The sequence below is a fragment of the Ixodes scapularis genome, unplaced genomic scaffold (genome assembly GCF_016920785.2).
Source record: "Ixodes scapularis isolate PalLabHiFi unplaced genomic scaffold, ASM1692078v2 PGA_scaffold8__174_contigs__length_109621045, whole genome shotgun sequence".
Taxonomy (NCBI): domain Eukaryota; kingdom Metazoa; phylum Arthropoda; class Arachnida; order Ixodida; family Ixodidae; genus Ixodes; species Ixodes scapularis.
Genome location: NW_024609883.1, coordinates 53,563,422 through 53,586,680, shown reverse-complemented (window position 1 = coordinate 53,586,680; position 23,259 = coordinate 53,563,422). Strand labels below are relative to the sequence as shown.

The following is a 23,259-nucleotide window of genomic DNA, read 5'->3' as shown; positions in this document are numbered from 1 at the left end:
TGCCAAACGCAAGGATCAAAAGATCATCCGTGATCGCCGAGAATCCGCCAACCGCTTCTCGCCAACCGCCTCCCGGTGTGTCTGGACTCTGAACGGGGTCGCTCGCGAATCGCATCCGCAACCGCTTCGCGAGCGCGGATCCGCTTCCAGTGTCGATGCGCCATGAACGCTTGTAATGCTTTAAAGGATAGTTTTAATCATCAAGGATATCGAGCTGTTATATAGATTGATTGTGAAAACTTCTAAAGACACCAAGACAGTTTATATTGACTTTAAATGAAACCACCCCTTAGTTCTTTAAACTTATAAGGTAACTTCTCAGTTTGAAAGCAATAATACATGATACAAATTACTGTGAATATTTTTTTTGTCGCAGTAACTATGCTTTTTTTGTTGGTAAACATTGAAGAACAAGGCGAACGTAATCCCAATTAAGGTTACAGTGAAGAACTTTGATGGTATGTCAGTTTCTGAAATGCGACCATTTTCTTAGAGACAGACGTGGCAATTCGACAAAAATATCACATCAAAGATATTAAGATCATCAGCAAGCTATTTTACAACCGATTTTAATATCAAACTTCTAATTATGAAAATGTAAAAAAAAAAAAAAAAAAAAAAAAAAAAAAAAAACAGAATTTGTTTTGTTATTATTAACGCTTAGGTCGCAATTACTCGCCCGTGCTACCATTTTGGGCAACGCAATATTGGCGACATTGATGTGGTTATTGCGATTGCTAACAGAAAACGTGTATTCTTGAACATCAACATTGTAGGGTGACTTTTCATTTAAGGATTCAATTAGAGAAATATGGTCTTCGCTGAAAAATTTTGATTTGGGGCACATGGCAGAGCAAAGGTACGGCAATTTAGCAGATCCCTGGTAACTTCTAAGAATTTAGTGACGAAGTTGCGGGTAGCTGCTTTCGTTCTTAAAGACTTATTTACATTGAACATCAAGCTTAGAGTCGGAAACAAACGAGCTACTCTTCTGTCACTTGTAGTCAAAAATTGAAAGGCCTCCAGAATGGCAGCACCCCATGCTGCAGGTATATTTGTCGAAGTCTGTGTAGGGGGGGGGGGGGGGCATCCTCCCCCCCCCCCCTTTCTTTCGTGTGTTCATGCTTCGGACACACGGGCACATATATCGACATATATCACATTGTGCTTGTACGCGAATTGCAATTTTGAGAATGATGAAGCAATTTTAAAAAAATGGGGAACGTCATGATATACACGCAAAATAAGTGTATGATATATCAACATAGCTTATTCAGACCGAAAATTTTAATTTTCTGAGCTGCTTGCTACGAAAGTTGGTTGTTAACACACAAGCCGTCCTACAGGCAGATCTATGCTGGTCGGCTCATGCATTCACGCGCCGCTTCTGAAATATCTAACAAACTTCATTTGCCCCTCTAGCCCTTAGAACACGTGTTATGGTTATTAGAGAAATAAACAACCTCTGATTTATGCGCTATTACAGCTTTTCTACCCGACCGCGTTGATTCCTGCACGTCCGCAACCGCAGCACATTTCAACGGGGCGGGTGAAACACGAGCAGAAAAACACACCTCGCTATGACAAAGGCCACACCAGCCTGAGGCTCGGTCCAGTACGAACGCGATGCTTCCGTGGAAGGTCCTTCTGCTGCTTCTGCTCGACGTGGGGAGTTGTGTGTGGGCGGCCGATGACGATGTCGTAGTGCAAGTTGAAGGGAAAGGCGAAACGTTTAGCCTAACGCTGGCTGAAGTGAAAGATGCCTTGGACATCGCGTTGAAGGAGTTCGCCCGATTGGAACCGTACCCAAGTGAGTATACATCTTCTAATCAATCAACCAATGCATATATTAAGCAGCCAGTTAATCGATCAATCAATTTAGATTCAGTCCTGAATTTTGAAAAAAAAACCACTTTGCAGGTGTTTGTTACTTAGGCGAAAAATGCCGAGTCAGTAGGCCAAGCATGCATAGGCGGTGTCTGGCTGTCCATAGCAGATGGCTACTGCCAATGATCTCAATTCCTTCCGCAGCCCGGTACACAAAACTGAGAGTCAGTGGAAGGCGATTATTGTTATGATGTATGCACCTTATCAGCGCTTGTCTTCCAGGTGAAAAATACCGAGTCTTTGGGTTCTGTATGCATGTGTGGATGTCTAATATTTTGTATAAGAGAACTTGGCACGCTCACAACACGTTCTGCATCGTAGTAAACAAAGCTACACGCATGGGAAGCAATTACTAGACTGGTCTATGGGTTAATTAGATCGTGTCCCAATGTCCGGTAGACTTGACCCAGGGAAGAAACAAAAAGAGAGAACGTTCTATGAAAATCGCCTTTTGTATTCCTTAGAAAAAGTAAAAAGAAAGTTTACACATCACGTTTTACATGCACGGTTAGCATCAGTTCCCTAAAAATATCATAGCGAAAGCAAAAAAAAAAAAAAAAAAAAAATAAAGAGAATTTAGAACGTGCGTTTTTATTTTCCTGTTTCTAGCAGAGATATACCCCTGAAGCGAAACGTAACAAATGGTCCCAGAACAAATGGTCCCAGAATAAATGGTCCCAGAACAAATGTTCCTGAAACTAATGGTCCCAAGTACAAACTAGAAAAAATGGTCCCAGATAAACATCGCCAATGTAGCTTCTGCGTTTTCGGATAAATCCGTTAAAATCCAATAACACTCACCGAATTTCGAGGCTGTCGGTAGCACGAACTCGAACGGTTTCTATATTTTTCTGGGGAGCTCAGAAGTGTTTTGCGCTACGGAAACCCAATGCACCTATAAAGGCATCGAGCTCTGCGTGTTATGTGTGCTACCACCACGCGTCATGACGAGATAGAAGTAATTCGAGTTTCATGGCTTTAGCAGGACAGGCACTCACTTGATCAAATGACGTTTTAGCGAACGCCCACGTTTCACCGAATGACACCTTAGCGAATAGTCGGAAGCCGCGAGGCGGCGTTTTCGGGTGGGCCAAATGGGTTCACATTTTTGTGATGAGCCGCCACAGACTGCCGCCGCGAAGTGGCGTAAGCGCAGCGCGGGAAAAAAAAAGGGGGGGGGGTGTTAACACGTACTCCCGTTATTCACTAAAACGTCGATTCGCTGAAATCTCGCTGATCGCTAGAACGTCATTTGCTCATGTGATATGGACCCAACTAGGGGTATTCATTTTTCGTTTCAAAAGAGCCTACTGATATCATATATATTGCAGTAAAGCCCCTTATATTTAAATAGTAATAGCTGCTATATTATCGTATAAGGTCACTAAATTAACAGTCAGAATCTAACTGTTGGACAGTATTCATTTCGAAAATATTCTTACGATCTTGAATAAAATTATGTCCACTTCTTTCGAAGTAACCGGCTTCAAAATGTAGACGAGATCCTTCATTCCACCATAACATCACTGAGTGCATAAAGGACGACGTACATTGCATGGTATTACCTAGTTTCAAAACAATCTTCTTACGGGACCATTTTTTTTCCTATCTTACACTTGGTACCATTAGTTCCGGGACAATTTGTTCCGGGACCATTTGTTCCGGGACCGTTAGTTCCGGGACCATTGGTTCCTACACCCACACTTGAAATATGCTTCGCATTAGCATGGTTTGGCCGGGGCTGTAAAAGCACACGGAAAGAGTAAGACAGTTCAAACGTTATGCATAAACACTCCCATATTACAAACCCCTTTTTTATTCAATCGAAAAGGACAAAACATGACGGTTAGACAAAGATATGCAAGTACTGTATTGTCTTCTTTTTTTGTCGTCGTTTTGAGACATGCAAATTTTGGTTAAATATGCTTACCTCAACTATGGGCATAATATTTTGAGGAACCTGTCCGCACAACCCACAATGTGTTGACATCAACAGCGTGCTGTCGCCGACAGTTGTATCCAACAATACATCGCCATGTATTCCCCCGGGAGTTTCTTATATCTGAAAGCACCAACAAAGAAAAGACAGACAGTTTCGAATCGTGAATCAAGCAAAATCCCATAAAAGGCCTCGACTCGAGCGTTTTACCCAACTTTCTGGCGCGTTTTATCTTCTCGAGAGGTTGCGTAAATTTAACGTTCATTAAAGCGTGCACACATGCCAGCTGATTCATGCAGTTATAAACACCTTTATACTTACTCGCCGTTTATACTTTCACACGCCGTTTATGAGCAAAGCCGGAGTTTGCCGGCTGTGCTTATAATCTTGTGTCACCCAGACACCAGATTCGCCCGAGGCGTACCATCTGCGCATGCGCAGTGACCACAGCAGCGCCATCGAAGAGGCGTGACGTCATAGAGTTGAGTTGGTCTATAACCATGTTGTCACAAAGCCCATCACGCCGCGGGAAAAGTGTATCACCAAGGCGCTTGTTGTCTTCTTACGTCTCTTTTAACGGACTGAACCAAACACGCGCAGATAATGCGGCGTAATACTGCGCTCTTTTTTCTTTTTTCTGTGATTGGATTAGCTGGTAGTAGCAAACGCAGAAACCACGAGCGCGTGGACGATGCCATTTTGCCACCAGTGAAAATTTTCCATCGAATTGTATCCTTGCCAGCGGTCAAACTTAATGTGAATCGGAGTGTACTTATCGGCTCACGCACCAACCTCATTGGCCGAGGAGCGAGAAGATGTGGTGCGCTTTTCAAGCTATTATATGACTACACAGAGGGCAAGTTCGTCTGCTTCGTGCACAGGGGTTGCGATGATGTCAGAACGCTAAACGTTTATCGCATGATTAAAAAAGAAAAAAAAAAAAGAGATAGTGGGGTAGACTTTGAGGCATATAGCGTGGAGGTCTGCCCACTACCCTTCTAATCGAAGCAAATCAGATCTCGGCATCGTTCTGACGTCACCACAACCCCCTGCGAAAGAAGCAGACAACTTGCTCTCCGCAAAGGACCCGAGAAGGCGTGCCGTCGGTGACAAGGCAACGAAGCCTGGAGGAACTTTTGTACTAACGTTCGCGCGAAGAGTGACAGGGTCATGTTAATTAACTGCGCGAACGAACGACGCAGCGCTGCCGTCTGACGGTCCGCGATACTCCCCGTCCCTGAGGCACCAGAGGAACCGACCGGTGCACCCGGACGCCCTGCTGTTGGACGCAGCTCAGCGAAGCTACGAGGACACCCTGCTCCTGCTCATTCGGAGGTGAGGAATACCTGGTGCAGATGTATAGAGCACCGGCTGAACTTTTGAGCTCGCCTAAGTTGATCATGCATGAACTATCCGAAACTGTTAATTTAGAGGGTCTATAGTTGGCGACATGTTAAGGATTCGGGGGAAAGTCCTCCTACCTCTTTCTACTTTAGCAGAGCGAAAACTGGAGAGGAGGCGACATCCTCCGGAGCGTTCGCTCTGCTGGAGCGGAAATAGGTGAGAGGAGCTTCCCCTGAACTGGTAACCTGTCACCGACTATAGAGTACATAAAATTGAGACTTTAGAAATACCACCTACTTACCTACATATAGCACCTTCCCATAAACGGGAAGGGGCTATGTTTTCACACAGCACCTTCCCGTTTGGGAGCCTGTTAAACCAACAGTGAGCGCTAGTAAGCGCTATACGAAAAAGAAAAAAAAAAAGCGCCTTGTTTTGGCATGTCAAAATACAGCTGAGGAGATTATTGGTTTGTCATATTATGGTACCGTCTCCTCATGCTCGGGGTAATTTAAGGAGTGGGTGCTGAGAAAAAAAATCAATACTTTGTTGATTCACGTTGTAAGAAAAGGCTTAGACATGAAAAGTTGGGAGCAAACTGTTTATGTTGAAAAATAAAAGAACAGCGTAACTTCTGCGGTGTAAACAGCGGTCGTGCTTTATACGACCGCGCAGTGAAGTTTAGTTTGTCAGGTAGCACCATTTTATGCTATAATATCGGATGTCTGAAACGGTGCACTACACCATTCATTGCACCCGAACTCGTGCTGGAACGTCCGTGTACCCTGTGGAACTCTGACCCATGTGCTCATGCCCAATCGTTCGGTGGCATCTCCTGCCAGAAGTTGCCCTACTAGGCCACCAGCCGTGCTGTCTACCAACTCACTGAGGCGCCTCCTGCTTAGTGCCTGCGGTATACCCTCAATCTAACGGTGGGTAATGAGCACTGTTCAGAGCGTTCAGGGAGCATAAAGGAGTTGTGCAACAATTTATGGCCTTGGGTTGAACAAGTATTGGAAGTGCTTTTTGTCACGTCTAAAGAACTAAAATACTAATCTTGCCTGCGTTTTATAGCTCTTTAAAATATTCTCAAAGGTTAACATTTCGCGCACCTCCCAAGCAATCTCACCTCTTATGCCGTCTTCCGACTTATGTGCGTGGTGATGTGTAGCTGGGTACACTGGGCGCGCAGAGTTTCCAGTGAGTTCTTTCATGAGACTCCCAAGCCCACGCTGGTTTCTGCGTTCCGTCACGTGCGAGGCAGAACGCGATAAAGATCTAATTATCACGTTACACCACTGCTACCTTTGCGTTTGCTTCACGAGTGGTAAATTTGGTGCGCCCCCGCGTTTCCCACGAGCTTCAAGTTGTTCTAAAAAGAGTTGATTCAGCGGTTTTCGATGACGCTGTCTAAGTTTTCAGTTGGAACCATATGTCTATTTTCAATAATTAAAGAGTTATTTAAGGAATTTCAGTTAAGTAGCCAACTTATCGCAAAGATTAGCCACCCACAGAATATCCCCCTGGTCGTATAACTCACCTGCGCAAACCGTATGAGTGCATCTATTACAATTTTTTCTTTGTCTGTTCGGAAAAAAAAAATCACCCTGTATGTTAAAGCGTCTCCGAGGGGAGAAAATGATCAGGTAAATATTCCATTCTGCAAAAACTATCAAATTGTAAGTTTATTGCAATCGCGTCATGGTACCCTTCCATCATATAGCCGTAAAAAAAGTTTGCAGACATTTGCAGGTTTTTTCCGGGTAGTACTCGGAACTACACTGATGTCAGCAGGTCATTTTTCACAATAAAGCGAACCGTCCACAGCTCGGAGTAAAGTTGTCATGTCACGTGCAAGCCTCCTTTCATAAAGATACATGAGGTGTACTGGTAAAAGCGCGCGAGTTGAACATAGTTGTCCTGTGCTTGTCCTCCGTGTTTTTATTCTTTCGATTTTAAGTATGAGGTGTATTTCAATTCAATTCAATTCATTTATTTACTCCCATTTGTACATATGGGTGACGGAGACAGGGAAAAAAGCTGCAAAATGTGCAGCTTGACAAAGCCCCTGCCCCCTATCGGCAGATCGGCAGACAGGAAACGTTAACAGAAACATTTTAAAGGCGAAAAAACAAAACAGGCAGTTCTATGCAGGAGAAAAAAGTTTAAAAGATAGAAGTGAATATTGTGCGTATTGTTTTCTTATTTAGTGCATCAAGACAGACATGATGGTCTCTTAAAAAGTTCAGTAATGTTGGCAATGTATGCTGTAACATTTGAAGCCCATAATTTGTTCTAGGACGAGGTACTCTCAGGGACCCGGCGCTACGTACTGCTAAGACAAAGTTATAACTATACAAAGGGTGGGCTGATAGCGTAGCGAGCACAAACTAGCGGACGCCTCACAAGAAAAGCGCCAGGCGTTCTAGGAACCTCGACAAATGACTTTGACCTAGTAACGCTGCTCAGCATGGCATAGCTGCAAGGGCACGCTAAAATGCTTGAAAATAATTCTGCCGACTACATTGCCCATGTCTTTGAGGAATCCTATTTTTTGTTTTGCAGCTCCTTATTAGACGTAGATAATGTGCAATTAAGAAGCGCAGCTTTCTCGGCTGAGTCAAGCGCGAACATTATTTTAATATTTTTGTATTTATTTGTATCGATTTCAAGCTCTTTGCCGAAAATAAACCCTGGAGAAGAACAACGGGTACAAAGGACAAATACAAATTTCCAAAACAGAGCTAGGTGACTAGGGTCGTGACCGAGAAAATCCTCCTGGTCCTGGTGTCGAACCAGGGACATATCCATTTCCAGTGGAGCATACCCACTGAGCAAACCAGCAGTTGGATATCAGTAGAGCAAATGGGTTTTATCCGCCACTACCAGTCTAACACCAACAAGGGTGAACGGCCTGCATTTTAAGGTTATGATGATAATGCAAATAATGCAAAGGAGCAAGCGAGCTGGACAAGAATGACGAAATTTTTCGTCATTCTTGACTAGCTCGCTCGCACCTTTGCATTAATTCCATTATCATCAAGTTCTTTGGCGCACAAGTCGGTGCGGCTCCCAACAGTGCTATATTTGAGTGACATGGCTGAGGTGCGTATACCTGCCTTCAGCATGAACGCTAAAAGGATTTAACATTATATTTGTGTCTACTCTAAGAAAAAATAGAATCTTTCGACCATTGTTCGGTAACTCCAAAGGTATGTGGACCTACGCCATGGGGTCTTTAAGAGCAGCTTCTTCCGCGACTCGGAATTCTCCTCACTGTTGCCAATTCTAGATCCCTTGCAATTAGTAATGCTATTTACGGAGTGTTATCTTGATGTAGTACATGTGTGCTAATCAGCACACATGTACCACATCAAGATTATTAGCCTGTTAGGCCATTCCTATTTTAACGTTCAACATAGTGAATCAATCAAAGTTGACTGAAAATGAAACATGACCTCACCACTCAGGTTCTTTGGCAATTCCCTTTTGGGGTGCGTCACACAAATCCCAAAACATAAGAACAACGAACTGTATGCGGAAATAGGTGACCTATGCGCGAATGAATCTGTTACTCACTTTGGCACTAGAAAGCAGCGCGCTGAAGACGCACCTCCTAAATAAAGAGGTTGTAATGATAAATTTGCTATGTCACTACCGGAAGACGGTAGATTGTACACCCATACTTCGCCAGCGTTCGTCTCGAGCTCGTGTCCTTACTGTTTCTGAACGCGAGTCCAGACGTTGGCACAGCATTCGTATTTAATATGTGCCAACCCCTGGCCTCCGCTGGAGACACAAGAGATACAGAACCACGGGCTGGTTATCTAGCAGGTGTCGGTCCAACACCGACGCCCACGATCTCTCCCAGGAACAAGGCGTCCAAGACTAAAGTCCAACATGCCTTGTCCAAGCTCGAGCTGGGCGGTCTGGAGCCAGTGTCCCAAAACAAGCCGCTCTGCGACAAGCTGTACCCAGAAACGTGCAAGAGCGGGCAACCTTACCGCTCTTTGGACGGGTCGTGCAACAACCTGGGGCAACCGGCCTGGGGCAGGGCGCTGGGCTGCCACGCACGCATCGCGCCAGCCGCCTTTGGAGACGGTGAGTGGCTGCGTCAGTCATAAGGAGTGTTTTATGTAACGCGTCGCAAGTAAAGACGTTACTGGTATCGCTTTAGGTTTTTCGGCAATGTACCAACGTGCTTGTTGGAATTCGGAATATCTAACGAGTGAAGTGATCTTACTGTGTAAAAGAGCGCGCAATATAAATAACAAGACAAAATAAAAATGGAAGGCAAAAATACACAGCTATGATCGGTTACACTTGAAGAACATAAGAAAGGACTCCGTGTATAAGAAATACGCTTAAAGAAGTTAGAATATTGGGCGTGTTCGTTGATCATCTTACAAGGTAAAACGGCGCAAACAACAACAACAACGCGACACAAGAAACAAGGGAAACATAGCCACCACGCGGTTACAAGGTAATAGCGCAAAGCAACAACAACAACAGTGCTGTGTACGCGGCTTTCTTGTTTCGCGTGAGTTTTTATTTCTGTTTTACCTTGTAAGATGATCAACGAACTCGCCCAACTTTCCGCCTTGTCGTTTAAAGTAATTCGCTTCATATTATGTCATATTGCCTATCAAATTACGGTGCTCGTTCCTACATATATTTTATTCAGGTTAGTCACATTTTGGTCCCTCCAAGGATCCAACGCGCCATAGGGACCTCGCTGTATTGGAGACACATAAGGGACGATACAGACAGGACAATGTATCGTATCGTCCCTTATGTGTCTCCACTTTCTAAATGTTTAGATATAAAGCCGCTTTGTAAACGTCTATTTGCAATCGAACTTCATAACCGCCGCCTACTACTGCCGAACACTAAAGTTCAAGGCAACGCAAAACAAACGTTCGTCAGTTGTAGGAAACAACATAACAGTAACGGTATTTTGTTACACTTGCAGGAGGATAACAAATCTAATCAATGTGCTAATTTTCGACAAGCTCACCAGTAAGGCTATATCTCGATACGTATTGTCGGTAACTGGCAGACACTGGTCATAGGCGCCGCGCTACCAAGTACTGGCGTGTCAATCACCGAGGAACCGAACAGCTATCTATAGGATGTCTCATAAAGGGAATACTTTACAGTTTTTTTTATCCCCAAATTAAACTTTGCCTCAATCAGTCTTCACCCAAATGTAATGTCAGTGGTCCGGACCAGATGCCAAAATTTTAAAGCTTGGCGGTATTTAATATAAAAGTTATTTGCAATTTCAGAGAAAGGTTAATGCGGAGAATGAGGCCTATAGACCCCTTTCAAAATTCACGTGACGATCATTAGAAGATTGGAACCACTGCACAATGGCGGAACAACTGCATCAAGGAACGTGCAAGTCATTCCATAATATAGCGAGCGTCGGAGCGGGGCCAAAACTACTAGCCGACGAGCCAATCACTGACCGTCGAAAGTGCAAAGTCATTGCGCTTATCACCTTGTTTTGTTTTGTTGTTTTTTTTATGGGGGGGGGGGAAGTTTCTAGTGTGCCGTTACGTTGATATTTTGGTCCGTCATTGTGTTGGGATTCTACAGCTGCCAACAGAGGGCTCTATTTTGAAAGTGGTCTATTACGGTTTGCCAAGGACACTCAACTCCACGTGTTTGTGGGTTTCGTCGACTGCTATTTTGTCGTTTGAAGTTTCAAAAAATCGCTGATAAATTTTGAACCATTACCTGGTTCAAAAGTTATAAGCAAACTTCTGAAACTTCGAACGACAAAATCGGCAAGCTCTGGAACTTTGGAATCTATGTCGGTCAGTGAAACGCTTAGATGGAAACTGAGTGCTTGGTGCTGTGTAACGTAATCAGTAAAAAGAAGAAAAAAATGCAAACGAAATGTTTTTGGGGACATTGTTTTTCTGCTATTGCAGGCAGCTTGTCTTAGAAACACAGAGTTTGCAGTGACGGTTTGAACGCCGGCTTGAGCGAAGACTCGAAAAAGAGCCTTCGCGCCAAAGTCGCCATCACTTTCCATGCATGCGTTCTTTTCTTTTTGCTGTCTGTCATTTTGAACTTCACAACATCGACCGCCTATGTGTACTCATGAATTGTGTTAATCACACCGACAGCCCTCACCCCATTCAGAAATGAACATCCAGTATAGTCAAGAATCCAAGTGTAAGTGACGCCCTACGTGAAACACATACAACTTTAAACGCTTGTCCTGCGGTCTAAAGGATCGTGGATAACTGGCCACTGCCTACGCGCAGCGTAAACCCCCCCCCCCCCCCCTCCCTCCACCCCCCAAAGAAAAAAAAGGCTTAACGTTGCAAAGCAACTACGGCTATGAGCGACACCCCAGGTAGTCCTTAGGGATCGAACCCTCGACTTAACGACACCCTAGGTAGCGACACCCCAGGTAGCCCAGGGATCGAACCCTCGACTTAGCGCTCCGGAGTTCGAGACAGACTCTCAGCGCCACGGAGGCGAACAACCCAAAACTAGCACTTGAAAAGAGGAAGAGGCGTTTGACGCATAATGCATAATTATCACTGATGGATGGCTTTGGCTTCATGAGGGAAGCGTTTTGACTGTCAACACAACCAGAGTCAATCTGAGCTCTCCGCAACAGCGCCAATTATCTTTTTTTTTTTTTGTCGTCTCTCGTTTCACGACAGCTTACCTCAACTTGCTCAGAACTTCCATCTTACCGAGAACACCAGTTTCCCGAATGATGTTATCGTGTTCAATTAAAGATAGCACATCCTATTCATGTAGCAAGCTCGTGCGTCTAATCTTGGGTTCAGTACTCGGCAAGTCTGTCATTACGGCCTAAGAAAAAAAAAAAAAAAAAGCAAAGCGATGAATGATTAGGTCAAAATTATGATATCTTGCTTCGTTAGAGTTGGGATTGTCGGCACCTAAAACAAGCTTCCAGATTGGCTGTTTGGGTTTCTTATCGTCGAATGCTACATTCTCATTGGCTGCAGAGGGCTAACAAGACGCTCGGCAACGGCCATGCCCCGCATTTGTTTGGCTGTCAACGACTATAGCTCATTTGCATCCCGGAGGAGCCGAAATCCCTCAGCGAAAAAGACGAGAAAAAGAGGGCAACGGAGACCTACCGCCAATCCCAGTGTAGAGTGAAAACTAGCTCGGTCTGGTGGCCACGTTGTGAAATCGGAGAAAAAGGATTGAATTCACGGCTTTGGAGCTGCGTATGCGCTTGGAATTCTCGTGGTTCTGCTATTCCCCAAAAGCATTCTGAGAGTCAGTCGTCGTGTATATGTACGTTGCGTTGCACAGTTTGTGCGAAATCGACTGAGACGCCTTTTGCTTTTGCGTATTAATTAACCAGAGTAGCTACGACCCACGAGCAATCATTTATATCTTGTATTGGTACCAAATATAGGCACAGTCAATCAAACTACTAGTTTTGATGACAACTTTTAAAGTAAAAAAAAAAAAAACAAGAAAAAAGCTCTTGAGGATTTGGTTGTGCTAACTGCGTTGAGTCGTGTATCTCACGTAGGGAGCTCGGCCAATGACAAAGGTGAAACAAAATGCCTTCACCCCAACTAAACGGCGTCTGTGTCCTGACACATACATTGACGTTTCATATTGTCACAGTGATACCGCCACATATTCGAGGTGTCTTCTGGAACTTTGATTTTGCCTAGAATGACTCGTCAAGCTTCATTTGGAATATTTTTTCTTCTTTCCTCACCGTTTGTACAAATTTAAAATAAACGTTATTTCTTATTAGGGGTGTGCAAATAGTAGTTCGATTAGAATAGTGCCAGTCTCATACCTCACTTCTGTACCTTTATAAGAACCCGGCGTAGTGGCGTTCCTTTTCACGATCGATGCTACTAACGATGCAGCGATATTCTACACGGACAATTGTTGGTATCCGTCTAAATATGCGTTGGATCGTAGTGATTACATAATTCTCCGTATGATTTAGTGAGCGCGCTCAAATATTTAGAGCGTAATAAAAGCCTAAAATAAGATGCTGTTTCGACGTAACCATGCGCGGGTAGTGGTACTCATAGAGTTATTATACTGTAGAGCTATGCGTTATTTTTGTTCTAAATAATACATTTCGCTTTCTGAAATTAAAGTGATCCCACTCATGCTGGCAATCATATATTACAGAATGTTTTAAGAAAAAAATTATTTAGATGTACGCTGGAGGTTCAACTGGCGCTGGTGTCTATGCGACTTCCGTGACGCAAATTGAAGCAGACAGCAACCAGTCTACTTTTCCGGTGCTCCTGTGCATTCCTATGGGAAAACGCGCGTGCATTTTGTATCTTCACCGGAAAACAACACAGAAAAATTTGGTTATTTGGGTTGCACCGAATAGTCTGTACCTTGATTAACACTGTGAAAGTTTAATTGCTTTAGTTAGTGCATTTGTCTTCATCAGTGAACGATGTTTAACTTCCCTACACCTCAATCCCAAACGTGTGTTCCGCAGCAGGTATGTAAAAACAAGCGACTATTCAAAGCAAAATAACAATCGGAAGGAATGTAGAGTGTGGTTCAAGGTTCGCCAGCATTCCGGTGACGCTCATACAGGCGTTTTTGTTTTGTTATCCTCACAGATCTGTTTAAAAAAAAAAAAACCGTGAAAGCTACACTTTTGTGGTTTGTGCAGGTGGGTTATACGGCCAAGCGGACATTATGTGGGTAGCTAATCTTTGCGATTAGTTGGCTAATTAATTAACTTTTTAATTAGTGAAAATAGAGTATGATTCCAATTAGAAACTTGCTGAGCATTATCAAAAACCACAAAATCAACTATTTTTAGAAGGATATAACGCCGGGGCAGCATTCTACGGGGTTCTGTAAAAGCGCTCCATTTGGACGGGTTTCTTTTTGTTTATTTTTTGCTTCCTTGCATTTTTCCACCATCGCGATTTTTCCAAGACTTTATGTCGTTTCTGCACTTGCTTAAATCGCGAGTCGGAGTTTTGTCGAAGGCTAAAAGACACGCATATGCGTGTACACAAGAAGAAGCGCACCTTCATGATGTGTCTTCTGCATTCAATAGACTCCTTTCGAAAGTCCCGTGCCGATTATTAGAAGGTCGGAGCCCCAACGAGCTTGAGTCTTACCTTAAAGCGCGAAACACATGTACGACGAAACCGTCCGATCCGACGTGCGAACTGCCGGAATGACCTTTGGGGGCGAGGGTTTTCGTAGCACCGGAGAGCGTCGAAAACCCTCGCCTCCGACCGTCGTATTGCGTGGTCGGACGCCGGATCGGACGGTTTCGTCGTACATGTGTTCCGCGCTTTAGAGCGGTAAACCAGAACCCACTGCATGCCGTGGAAACTACACCCCCTCCCCCCCCCCCCCCCCGGTTGCCACCATCTTGCCTGTTTGCCACATTAGTGATCACGTGACGTTAAGATGGCTGCGCCCAATGGTGGGCCAGATCAGATTGGCCAGATCGCGGTCAGCAGATGGGCACTCTGGGGCTGCGTTCGAATCTTACTCGAATGGCGCCGAGTTATTCCGACGGATCAAGTCACGTGACAAGACAGATGCAGCAACGCTTGATGCGGGTAGGTTTTCGAACGCAACGGATACGAGAACTTCACCCTGGAGCGCCAGGAGTGAGAATGACGCTGCGTTCGATCTACTTGCACCTCCGGCTCCGGTGCAGAAAAGTATGGGGCGGTGTACTTCCGGTCGTATCTGAATACATATACCGGAAGTAGACTGCCCTACACTTTTCTGCACCGGCGCAGGAGGTGCGAGTAAATCGAACGCAGCTTTTATCTCACTCCTGGGTGAAGTTCTCGTACCCTTTGCGTTCGAAAACCTAGCATCTGTCCTGTCACGTGACTTGATCCGCCGGAATAACTCGGCGCCATTCGAGTAAGATTCGAACGCAGCCCCAGAGTGCCCATCTGCTGACCGCGATCTGGCCAATCTGATCTGGCCCACCTCTGGGCGCAGCCATCTTAATGTCAGGTGATCACTAATGTGGCAAACAGGCAAGATAGCGGCAACCGAGGGGTGTCATTTTTGACGGCTGGTTTACCGCTCTAAGTTTACTCAAGCTCGTTGCGGAGCCCCTGCACAATGGCGGAATAACTGCATGGAGGAACGTGCAAGTCATTCCATAAGAGGGCGATCGGAGTGCGGTCAACACTACGAGCCGATCAGGCAGTCAAACGGCGTCGAAAGTGCAACGTCACTGCGCTCATCACCTCTTTGTGTGGGTGTGTTTTTTACAGTGTGCCGTGACGTTCGGGTGTTAGTCCGCCATTGTGCAGGGATTTCACAGCTGTCAACAGAAGGCAGTATTTCACAAGGGGTCTATTGAATGAGCCGGAAAGAATACGTCCAGAGGAAGAAAATGGAAGCTGCGACTTCGCGCTTTCGGCGTTACTTGATCGGCGACACGGGCTCCTTGCGTCTCCTACACTCTGACGGCAAAGGCGAATAGTTTACTGCGGAATACGTGTTACTCCGTGAAAGAGCCGACAGCCTTCTCGTAGCTAAAACGGCTGGACGCACGCAATCTGGGAGTATTTTCATATGAACCGGGAGCAGTGGCTGCCGCCATCTATCGGCGTGGACGGCCTTCGAGACAGCGGAGACAGCCGTCTCTGCTGCCTTGGCGAATCCGGTATGTCGGTACGCTGGCGGCAGCGCTCTTCTTAGAAAAAACACTAAAACGCGACAGCCTAATGCGAATGTGCACTGTCGGACGCGGTCTGCTCACACCATAAAGTTCTCACAATGGACGCCAGAGGTTTAGCTGGCACAAGTATCCACGGGACTTTCGGCTTCAATTTGAAGCAGACAGAACAATTTTACTTTTATTTCGAAAGTTTAGACAAAACAAAATTTTCTTGGAGCTGAGGCAAAAGGTGATAACGGAGGTAGCCTGACTAAGCCCATAGCACCAAACTGCACCTGCTACACAAGCTACTGCAATTTATAATACAAATATTGTAGCACCAATATTGCAGTAGCACTTGTGCATGTAAGAAAAATATACAAGAAACAACAGCAATTTAAAATAAAACCAATTACGAATGACTTATAGAATGCATTTTTGAAGTTTTCCTTAAAGGGTCGGTGCAACGATATTCAGTTGGAATGTTTTTCACTTTACACGAGCTTACTGGCACAAGTGGGACTCAAGGATACTCGCGCGGAAAGCCACTGACCAAGAAACGTCTTTGTTGCGGTGTAATTTCAAGGACAAAAGCGATAATTTTCATTCAATCTCTCTTTTGCAAAATGTGATGACGTAACGTGGGGATCGCAGTACACCCCAATGACGATATCTGAATGCGGTCCATAGATTGGACCCGGGCATTGCGTTGGCACTCGATTTGGGCTCGTGATAATTACTAGCTCGAGAAGAATTTCGGGTTGTGGCCCGTGTCCAATCGCTGCAACGACGACAGTAGCCGAGCGTTAACAATGCCTGGAACTCAGCGCGTGTCCTGTGCCTTGCCAACCCCAGCGCGTGGCTATGACCAACATTGGCGGCGTATAATCGGCACCAGATCACGTGGTCGCGTGTTCTAGCTGCGAGTTGAGGGGGTAAACGCTGCTCGTTTTTCTTTAGTTTTTTTCGGGGACTTATATTGCGTGTGGTGAAAAAGGAACGCGTGTCTTATAGGTCATTAGACAGTTTTAGTATAGCGTTGCTGGCTCTTACGTGCGCAATACGCAATAGTATAGCGTACGCTAAAAATGACCTGCTCGGACCGAATTTAGTTGTGCGTTACGTTTTCGAATGAACACCGCGTATGATCTTGGTTAAATTTGCTAGAGCCGTAGAATTCCGCGTGCTTATAGCGCAACCATGCTCCTGGAAAGAAATATTGAAAAAGAAAAAGTGTCAAATCATTTTATTTCAAATTAAACCAAGCCACAGCTGCCTCGTTAAGCGCGCTTTTCTGCGGGGTACAGAGGCTACGAGTACGAGTGCGTAGCAAAACTCGATCACGGAGCCTCCGTCAGTCGTCCCGTGGAAACGGCACCTTTTATCAATGCTATCGCGGAATGAAATTCATGACCCTGATGTCCAGTGCAAAGCGAGAACTTCGGCGATTTCTTTTAGAGTCGTTCGTCCGTCGGCGATGAACTGTGGGAATAGGCTTAGCGTTAAGCAGATCGCAGCGTCGACGCACACTGCGAGCGGCGAACATTTCCACTGTGCACTCCTTCAGCTGCAGGGCGATCTGATTCGACCGTGGTAGGTCCCAGAAAGAATCGCCGAGCTGAACACCACGCAATTTCACGTAACACAAAACTTCGAAAACACCACGTCGCTCTTGCTGCGCCAGTCAAGGCAACCGCCATCTTGAAACTGGAGCTCTCGTTGGGTCCGAGATCTCTCGAGAGCGTCCCGCAAGGCCCGCTAGCCAGCAGCGCAATATCCCCAGCGTTGCGTGCGTACGCAATACGCTAGCCCTTTTATTGCGTTCTGCGCATGCGCACTCACGACCCGCAATCTTCTTGCGTACGCAAAGCTATAGCGTACGGTCCACTAATACTTTCTAATAACATCAGGGGTCCGTTCTTAACGCTATTTGCGCAAAGTACAAAAATTGTTGCATCGCCCCTTTAAGGTCCGCAGGGAGGAAGCACATTCTTTTCTGTCAATAAGTCAGGGCAAATATTCAGGAGGCTGGAATTTGTCAATTTAATAGTTGTGTGCCATATTTCTGGTTTTACGTTTTATATAATTTCTTTGTCTAAATGGGTAGTGCGCTATCGCTTGTAGATGTGAGGATACATTATTGGCAGTCGGTTTTTATTTCTGAAAAATCTTAATTCAGACACTCGATGACTATAAAACACCTTCAATGTTCTATATATATATACAGGGTGTTTTTTTTTTAAAGCTTAACAGATTTGTTTTAAGAAAGCCGTGAAAGTTACACTTATGCCGCTTGTGGAGGTGCGTTATGCGGCCAGGGGGACATATTATAGGGGGCTTATCGTAACGATCAGTCGGTTAATTAATTAAAATTTGTTAATTAACTTTTTCAATAATGAAAATAGACATATGGTTCCAATTAGAAACTTGTTTAGCGTCATCGAAAACCACTAAATCAGTAGTTTTCAGAAAGACTTAGAGCGCGTGAGAAGCGCAGTAGTACGCTGGAGTTACCCTCTCGTGGAGCAGGTAAAAAAGCTAGTGGTTGCGGTAAGGCGCCCGCGCGATTTTTCCGTCTCTTATCTAGCCACAGCTTTGTACCTGCTCCACGAGTGGTAACTTTAGTACAATACTACGCTTCTCACGCGCCGAAAGTCTTTATGAAAATGACTGACTTAGTGGTTTTCGATGACGCTGAACAGGTTTCTAATTGAAACCATATGTCTATTTTCATTAATTCAAAAGTTAATTAACGAATTTTAATTAATTAGCCGACTGATCCTTACGATTATCCCCCAATAATATGTCCCCCTGGCCGTATAAATCACCTCCAAAAGTGGTAGAACAAACATGATTGGACCTAGGTAGGTTTTAAATTCATCGTACACATTTGGACGTTTCTTTTTCGCATTTAAATTTAACCCCTATAATTAAAACAGCGCAATCGAACACAAGGACAAGTAGAAGGAACACAGACACAGCGCTGATTCACGACTTACTCTCTTTTTCATGTTCTTAAAACACATCAACATAAGCATACTTAACAACGTTAGACAAAAACCTGCTTCTCGACCGGTTGTAATACCATATTTGCAAAGCTTCTCCTACGGGATTAAAAAAGTGGCTGTTAAATACGAAGTCCCTATAGTCTTTTCAGCACCTTTCAAGTTATCTCGTTTGTGTGCTTTCATTGAAAGAGCTGGACTTCAACGTGTAGGGGTGTGGGATAAACCATCGCATCAAATATGTAGCTTGTGTGTGGGGTTCGTTTAGAAAATATCCATTTCCTGTGGTAAAGTGTGTATTGGGCAGTCGGGCAGGTGTATTAAAGTGAGAGCTCGGAAGCATTCTCTGTCTTTGAGGTCTTCACCTTCGGGTCACCTAGCCGTTCATTGCGATTGGTGTGGCTGCTCACCTCGGTTAGGTGGCATTAAAATTTGGCTAAACATTCACAAAAAATGGCTAGGGAAATTCATAGAGAATTTTACATTCAACTACACGGTTTCGATCTACGTGTAAGTTAGAGTCAGTAACGTTATCCAGTGAAGAGTTCGATTTTGTTCGGAGTTTGGACACGTTTATTTAATACTCTGTGCTTCCGTGGGAGCAATCTTATAGCTACAAGCGCTTACATGCAGTCTAAAAACGGTGCCCACACACCATGAACCCCCGTGCGAGACAGGTACGCACAGAGCGTTAGGGCTCGCGCTGTAGTTTTGGCTCTGCTCAGACCTGAGGTGGAACGATTGTATAGTTATATATTTTTCTACTATTTACTTTCCTTTTTCCTTTTTTTAATGGTATACTTTCTGCAAGCAATTCTTTAGATGGCACATGACTGTGAAGATGTCCTACATGTTGGATTCTTTTTCTTTTTGTTTCTTTGTCTTCTTATGTTGATGTGTTTTAAGAAGACGAAAAAGAAAGTGAGTCGTAAGTCAGCGCAGTGTCTATGTTTACAATGCACCACCGACTAGCCCACCTCCAAACAATACCAAATGTAACGCCCCCCCCCCCCCCCCCCCCCAAGTTCAGCGCGGGTTTCATGGAACGCCTAAAGCGCGATCCAAACCAACGCTTCTTTTTGCGCCTGTAGGTCGTGCGGCTGCGGATGTGACGTATTTTCGTGACGTCGCGCCGCTTCTTCGCTCCTTCCGGGCGCGCACAAGAAAGTTGGTTGATTTCAACTTCTTTCTCAACGCGCACAAAAACGCGCGGTGACGTAGTAGGGCGCTCCTGTGTCCCGGCCAATCGGTGGAGGGCAAGCTAGTTCCGGCTCCGCGTTTCTCGCCGTCTGGCTGCCCTCTTTTCCCCCCTTTTATTCTCTTCCAACATGACAAAGCGATCTCTCTCTCTCTCTCTCTTTCTCTCGCCGTCTGGCCGGCCAGTCTGTCGCAGTTGCACTTTGCTTGTGCGCTCGTGCCTGCGTGCGCGCGTGCGCTCTCGCCCGAAGTTTCGCCCGTCCAAACCAAAGCGCACGGTTCTGACTCAGAAAGCGCGCCCGGAAACAGCAAAAACGCCACGAAATGCGTCACATCCGCAGCCGCACGACCTCCAGGCGCAAAAAGAAGCGTTGGTTTTGATCGCGCTTAACGCGCGATCCAAACCAACGCTTCTTTTTGCGGCTGTAGGTCGTGCGCGCCCCGGATGTGACGAATTTCGTGACGTTTTTGCTGTTTCCGGCGCGCCTTCTGAGTCAGAACCGTGCGCTTTGGTTTGGACGGGCCAGCTTCGGGCAAGCGCGCAGGCGCGCACGCAGGCACGAGCGCACTCTGGCGGTCACCTTCCTCGCGTCGGAAACGGAGGGAAAATCCATAGATGCAGCCATACTCGCAAGCAAGCAAAGTGTAACTGCGACAGACTGGCCGGCCAAACGGCGAAGAAACCCGGAGCCGGAACTAGCTTGCCTTCCACCGATTGGCCGGGACACAGGAGCGCCCTAGTACGTCACCGCGCGTTTTTGTGCGCGTTGAGAAAGAAGTTGAAATCAACCAACTTTTTTATGCGCGCCCGGAAGAAGCGAAAAACCGGCGCGACGTCACGAATTACGTCACATCCGGGGCGCGCACGACCTACAGGCGCAAAAAGAAGCGTTGGTTTGGATCGCGCTTAACGAAGGTTCTTATAAAATTGCAACCTATACCACCTTGTATTCAGAAAATTTTTAAGGATTGTCATTATATAAATGAGTCAGTAAGATTAGTTTGTCTATTAATCGTGGATAAAGCAATGTATCTTGTTTTGTGCAGATTCTGAAAAAGTCTTACTTCAGCCAGCAGCTGATTACATAAGGCTTGAATATTCAGTACATAATTTGATTCAAGTAAGAAGAAACGTGATCGGAGCTCGATAGGTTTTCAAAAAATCGTACCCCTTTTGACTTTTTTAAAGATTACACTTAATTGAAACCCCCCCTCCCCCCAGGCAAGTAAGCAATAATTTAGTTGCCAATGAACAGTTGAAAATAAAGTTGCCGTTTTAGCTACACTAGAGGTAACCCTCGAAGTTTATTCAGCCTGCCAATAGATGGTGTGATACTATGTTAAGCAGGACTTACATGAAACGGCAACTATGGTTTTCATGCATTTTTAGTATTTTTCGAGAATTCTGACAAGTATCTTGTTGTACCCGAGGTGCCCCGCCGTCGGCTCATCATGGCATCCTTGGAAGAACTCTTATTGAGGGCTGGAATGGACAACAAACGGCCACGCTGTGTTATAGTAGCCGAAGTTATCTTTCATGGATGAAGAAAGAACATGGGACATGACAGCAGATTCGGCAGGGAAATCATAGAATCATTCGCGATGACCACAGCAAAAAACAACGTGTCTAACCCTTCCCTCCTGCTGACGAAAACTGAGGTTGAATTTTTAAAATCCGAGATAACCCTTCCACCCTGACTTGCACTTCGCGTTTCTTTTCTTTCCTTTCCTTCTCTCCCCCTTCTTTCCCTACTCCTACTGGGTATAGTCGGCTGCTCGCTGTTTGAAAGTTTACTCGTCTGTTGCTAGTTGAAAGATGTGGTTGTGTTGTCCCTGTTTTAATTGTTTTCTTCTTTCTTCATCCATGACCAAAACCAACACGCTCTTCTCCCAAGCAAGTTATCTTTGTATAGCATCCCTTGTCGAATGACTTAGGTAGGCAGGATTCGTACGAAAGCAAGTTGAACCGTACTTCCCTCTCCCTCTAGAAGCTCGATGAGTGCTCGCGTTTCAGGGTCCTCTCACTGTCGGAGACACCCAGAGCGCCGAGAAAACGCTAAATCGCGTCGTCTTCCGTGCAGGCAGGAGGACCGCCCTCGACGGAGGCCCTTGACACCCGCCAAAGGTTTTCTTTTTTCATTTTCTGTCAGGCGATTCATTGGGGTGTCGGAAGACTACCCAATTAATATTTTGCTACAGAGTCATTTATATTTTAATAATGCCAAAAAGCGTAGCTGCTCGAAACCGAAACCGAAACATACGCACGGAGGTGTCACGTGACTACTCCCGACAGTGCGCTTTTTTTTTCCCTCTGTTAATATTTCCTTGCCGCGCGCAGCAGACGACATGCGTCTGCCGTGCGTTTTCTTTCGCAGTTATGTTTGTTCCGCTCGCTGTTCTGCTCTTCAAGACGAGTTGTTTTGTACATTGGAAAGTTGGAAATGAATAGTGCGTGCCCGTGGTGAATTCCCGTGATTGGCTCCGAAAACAATACCCCCAAGATGTTGCGTGAAGAGAGCTGCCTCACATGTCCTTGATCTGAAAGTGGCAGGGCGGTTGTCGCGGTGTGGACGACGAGCGGGGGGGGGGGAGGTGTCACTGCGGGCGACCGCCCCGGGTGCCGCTGACCCTAGTGACGCCACTGATCGGGACCAATGGCTGGCTGCAACTTTGAACTCGTACAATCCGTCGGGCGTGATGAAGGCAGTTTCCTCGCAGTCGCGTTCGTCGATTTCAATCTGCCAGTAGCTACTCTTCAAGTCCATCGACGAAAAATATCGGAAGTGGCTCAGCCGGTCCAATGTGTCGTCAGCGCGGGGAAGCGGATGCATGTCTTTTTTGCTCACAGCGTTAAGTCGACGATCGTCCACGCAGGACCTCAGGGTACCGTTCTTTTTCTTTACAAGGACGACTGAGGACCCCCACGGACCTTTTGAGGGTTGAATAATTTCGTCTTCCAGCATTTTCTGAACTTTCTGTTAAATAACCTGTCTCTCATTCGAAGAGACTCCGTACGGAGTCTGGTGAACAGGGAGGGCCTGGTCTTCAGTGACATTGCGGTGCTTTGCTGCCGTCGTTTTTCGATCCCCGCCGAGAAGCTCAATTTGCCGAGAAGCTCAATCAGCTGTCGTCGTTCAGTAGCAGGAAGTTTGAGGTCAAAGTCAGTTTGCGAGGGCGGCGATCATCTGTGCTGTGTTGAAGACGGTTCTTTGGAGAGTCGATTATCGCGGCTGTGT

The 23,259-nt window shown here is 45.6% G+C and overlaps 1 protein-coding gene across 1 annotated transcript in view; it reads left to right on the top strand.

Moving 5' to 3' along the window:
• The first annotated feature begins 1,626 nt into the window (after positions 1-1,626).
• The window catches only part of LOC120847703 (chorion peroxidase-like), a 102,430-nt gene continuing 80,797 nt past the window's right edge, over positions 1,627-23,259 (top strand). The window contains exons 1-3 of the mRNA XM_040504235.1: positions 1,627-1,810; positions 5,029-5,161; positions 9,042-9,271. Of these exons, the coding sequence (XP_040360169.1) occupies positions 1,627-1,810; positions 5,029-5,161; positions 9,042-9,271 (547 nt within the window). The remainder of the gene's footprint in view (positions 1,811-5,028; positions 5,162-9,041; positions 9,272-23,259) is intronic.